Below are 4,734 nucleotides of genomic sequence, written 5' to 3' on the forward strand. Positions count from 1 at the left end.
TGGCCTCATCTTAGTTGTAGCTCCTATTATTGCATCTGTAGATATAAATAAATTTATTGTAGACATCGAGGAAAATTTACTACATAGTAACTGGTTTGATCGGTGGCAAATGACTATTCTTGGAATTTAGATTAATATTAAAGTGCAAAGCAAATGTCAAATGGTCTGGACAATATTTTTATTAGTAGATATAAATAAATGTAGATATAAATAAATTTATTGTAGACATCGAGGAAAATTTACTACATAGTAACTGGTTTGATCGGTGGCAAATGACTATTCTTGGAATTTAGATTAATATTAAAGTGCAAAGCAAATGTCAAATGGTCTGGACAATATTTTTATTAGTTAATAATATTTTTGGTACCAATGCAAACACAAATGAAATCTATTTACCTGTAGAAAATATCCAAATGAGATATAAAACATGGTAAAGATTAAATACAATAGTAAATACAATAGTACAATTAAGTACAATAGTAAATACAGTAATTAAATACTATAGTTCTCTATAAACAGCTACTCTAATAGTCACCTCATACAAGAGGGTCATTGTTTGACTAAGAGAAGCATTCACCATATTTTCATGAGGGTTGATAAAGGGACATTTGGACACCTGTGCCCCTCAATTTATGCATCTAGTAAAAAGAAAGTCAATCAAATTTGGCAGCCACAGCAGCAAGCCTAATACATAAAACGCCCATCCTCATTTTATTGTCCTGTTCCTTCACGCATATACGCCGTTCAACTGCTTCAAAATGCAAAAGGCTTCATAAAACTCTGGTGATGCACTTAACCTGTGATTCATTCAGCCTGAGGCTTTTAAAAGTAGGGTGTATATAACCTCAGGGTCTGTCTCGTTTGCCACACTTCCACAGCCTTTGCTCCTCTCAGTGGACCAGTGCAGGTTTGGTAAGGTAGCACCGCAGCTGAAATGACCTGTAACATGCTCCTCTCTTGGGCTCTTCTCCTCCTCTCTATTGGCCCACTGCTGGCACACCCTGTTTCAGCCTCAGCGGACATGCCTTACTCTGGACCAGGTGAGTGCAAGCTTTCCAATTGCAATACTCTTCATAATCAAATAATAATATTCTGTTTATATAAAGTGTATTATGAGAGACACTCTTAAAAATAAGTTTTTAGAGTACAGTCTTTGGAAAAGTGGAGGTTCTTTAAACTTTAAAGAGGTTCTTCACCCTCACATGTCTCATTTACTGAAATAATTAGGTTCTTTAAGGAACTAAAAGTCCTACTTCTAAGCAGGGGTGCTCAACCCTGGTCCTAAAGATCTACCGCCCTGGAGAGTTCAGATCCAGCACATCTGGCTCATATAGTCAGAAGACCCCAAAGGTCTTGATCACCTGGCTCAGGAGTGTCAGACTAGGGTTGGAGCTAAACTCTGCAGGGTGGTAGGTGTCCGGGACCATGTTCTGTGCCATTGCTCTACTCCATGGGTGCACAACTCTGGTCCAGGATGGCTGTTGTCCACCACAGTTTGGTGTTTTACCTGCTCAAACACACCTGATTGCACTTATGTTTTAATTGCCAGGTTTAGGTAGTGTGTAGTAGGGAAACCTCCAAACTGGGCTGGACACCAACCCTCCAGGACCAGAGTTGTGCACCCCAGCTTTACTCTCTGTCACTGCACTTGCTCTTATCTACGTCCTTGAAAATAGTGGCTCCCTAAATAGTCTTTCATTGGATGTTTTTTTAAATAGATGGTTCTCTTTCAACAAATCATTTTTGTAAATGAGATATATGAGAGTGAAGAACGTTTGTGTGGGTGTTCTCGTATGTTCTCGTTAAAATGTATGAATCAAATAATCCTTACAATCTACCTTCCCGTACAATCTTGTTCCAACCATGACCTGCCACACCTGCTCTACTAACTTCTTCAGAAGTCCTTGATTGACTGGTCAGATGCATTAGTGTTAGGTTAGGGGAGGTTGCATGTTACAAGCAGGTTGGAGAACTCTGCAGGAAGTAGATCTCCAGGAGGAGGGTTGGTGACCACTGCTCTAAGCTAATTAATAGTTTGTCCTAGGACCATATGTCCAACCTAACCATTTATGACCATTTATTTTTAAGAGTAGGAGGATCTGAGAGTTGCTTTAGAAATGAAGGGGCTCAGTATGAAGCAGGGGCGAGGCTGTGGAGGATTTTGAAAAAAACAAGCAGAATTTTGTACAAGGAACCTGTGTAGGTGACTTAGCATAGAATATGTGCAGATCTTATCGTGCGTTTGTTTGGACAAAAAACTAATTTACACCATTTTCCTCTAATGTACTACTATCTACAAAACGGAATAAAGTATGTATATCTAAAAGCAGTTGTAGCCATCTTGAAACCTGAATTTGTTCATACTTTTGTCCGTTTCACCGACAACATGTCACACTATGTTAGAAGCCACATAAGAAAATCTACCTAAGATTACTTAACAACCCAGCATGGTCCCGGTCGAGTATGTGATGATTTAGCCTTTCAGTTTTCACAGGACTTATCTGGTGGGCGTTAGCTACTTGTTTTAAGCCACTTGTTAGCTACATTAGCCTCATAGCTCCAGTGCAAAACTAAAGAATCAAGTGACACACACAAAATATGTCTCAGCTCAACAACTACATTTGAAACAAGAGTTAATATGTGTCCCATCGCTTTAAAGGGTTTTGCTTGGAGATAAAATGAAAAGAGGTCTGCAGAAATCATTAGAGGAGAAGACGAAGGCTTGCTATGTGTTTCAGTTCATGCACCATTTTGAAGAAATTCTTGTTTCTGCAGAGAAATCATAGCATCTGCATGAACTTTGAAGCATTTTGGGGCATCTTAAATACAGTGCTACATTACAGCCATCCTACAATATAAGTTATAAGGACCTGTGTAATACAGCTTTTGGAGGCTGATTCTTATGTTGCATTATTCTGGAACAGACATTAATGGTGTATAGCACACTATAGCAGTGATAGCATTGTGCCTTGATGTCTCAGACTCAGTGGAGGAAGGTGGAGCAGAGGAACTCTCCGTGTCGGATGTGAGCAGCCTCCTCCAGAGGGCAGCCGCTTTGGGTTACTCCCCGTTGTTCTCCAGAGAGGGTGAGACTGCTGACTGTGCATGTTCTTGTTATCTTAATAACATACTCAGACCAGCATGATAGCCTATAATATATGGTTTATTTAAGCTTTTTGCCAATTTTTTGGTTTCACAGTCTGCTTCTGACATTAACTATGGCTATTCAATGTTCTTTTTAAAGGTCTCAGGGTGACAGGGCTGCTGACTAAAGAAGCACCAAAAGAGGTGATATGAAAAACATTTGACATAGAAACTCAAAAACAGCCCGTTTTGTGTTGTGTTGTATTTTTATACAAACTAATGCATTTACATATACCCATCTATGTAGTCAATAACAGATTAGCCCCACCCATTTACATTGAAGTAATATGGAGTGTTTTGGCCCAGACTGGAGGCACATTAGAGATTCTTCCATTGCTTTTGTAAGTAAAACCACACAAATCTCATACCTGAACATTAGGCAAAGCAATAAAATACAAGAAAAGTTCAGGATATGGACCTTTAAAAATAAGGTTGTCAAAGTTCTTTGCACAATGCAACAGAAAAGCACTTTTGGTTCCCTAAAACTTCCAGTAGTGGTTCTTCATAGATCTTTTTGTAAATGAGATGTGTAAATATAAAGAACTTTTTTAACTTTTAAAGAATCTCCGCATAATGTCACAATTCTAGGAAGAACCCTTAAATTGGTATAGAACATTTATATTATGTGAAGGTCCTTTATACCAAAAGTTCTTATTGTAGTACCTTTTTTGTCAAATATGTTCTATCTCATTCATTACTGGACAGTTCTGGACTACAAGAACAATGTTAACCAGATATTATTGAATGGTGGACCATTCTCAGCACAGCCATGACACTGACATGGTAAGTCAGGTTAGGGTCATAATAGTACCACCACCCAAAAATATTCAGCCCAGGGGGAAGCTGGTCAGAAACTAAGAACTGATGAAAGCCTAGAGGATGCATCTGTATCTGCAGCTATATAGGCTATAGAATCTAACTGTACAACAGCAAGGTGGACTTATAATGAGTGGTAAAAATATTTGGCAGATAATACTTTATTTGTATTATTTAAAAATGGTAAATATGTCAATAAATTCATCTTCCCCAGGTTCTGCTGGAGAATCCAGGCCATGTAAGCTCTCTTGGCCATCTGCTCGGCATTAAACGACCTTACAGAAAGCGGGCCAATGGAGCTGACTGCTTCTGGAAGTATTGTGTTTAACAATGGCACATGAAATATCTCACTGGACTAAGAGACAGGGCTTGTTTTCAGTGTCAGCATATCTACACATATGTACATACACACTTTCACACACTACATACACTCTGTCACATATCTGTTGTTTAAATGATAAATTAATGACGTAAACTACTTGAGTTTGTTGTGGGGAGGTTTATATTTTTGCACACTGACAATTTTGTTCTAAACTGTAAGTGTTGCTTGATAATATTGGATTGCTTTGTTTTATTGGTTACTCTCTATAGATGATGCTGCAATGTGTATATGTTGACCACAAATAAACTATTACATTAAGGAAAGCTTTATTGTGTGCTCATGTAGTTCATTCGCTCTCAAACAATTCAAAGAACAGCATGAAAATGGTCAGTATATGGTAGTAGGTAATACTGTTGCCCTTCACACAGAAGACTAGACAATGGGTTCAAGTC

At 38.4% G+C, this 4,734-nt stretch overlaps 1 protein-coding gene across 1 annotated transcript; it reads left to right on the plus strand.

Moving 5' to 3' along the window:
* Positions 1 to 873: 873 nt before the first annotated feature.
* uts2a (urotensin 2, alpha) lies at positions 874 to 4,406 on the plus strand. Its single transcript, XM_017706413.2, has 4 exons — positions 874 to 1,040; positions 2,982 to 3,086; positions 3,245 to 3,288; positions 4,175 to 4,406. The coding sequence occupies exons 1-4, from the start codon at positions 935 to 937 to the stop codon at positions 4,286 to 4,288; spliced, it is 369 nt and encodes a 122-aa protein (XP_017561902.1). The 5' UTR covers positions 874 to 934; the 3' UTR covers positions 4,289 to 4,406.
* Positions 4,407 to 4,734: the final 328 nt, after the last annotated feature.

The sequence above is a fragment of the Pygocentrus nattereri genome, chromosome 9 (genome assembly GCF_015220715.1).
Source record: "Pygocentrus nattereri isolate fPygNat1 chromosome 9, fPygNat1.pri, whole genome shotgun sequence".
Classification (NCBI taxonomy): domain Eukaryota; kingdom Metazoa; phylum Chordata; class Actinopteri; order Characiformes; family Serrasalmidae; genus Pygocentrus; species Pygocentrus nattereri.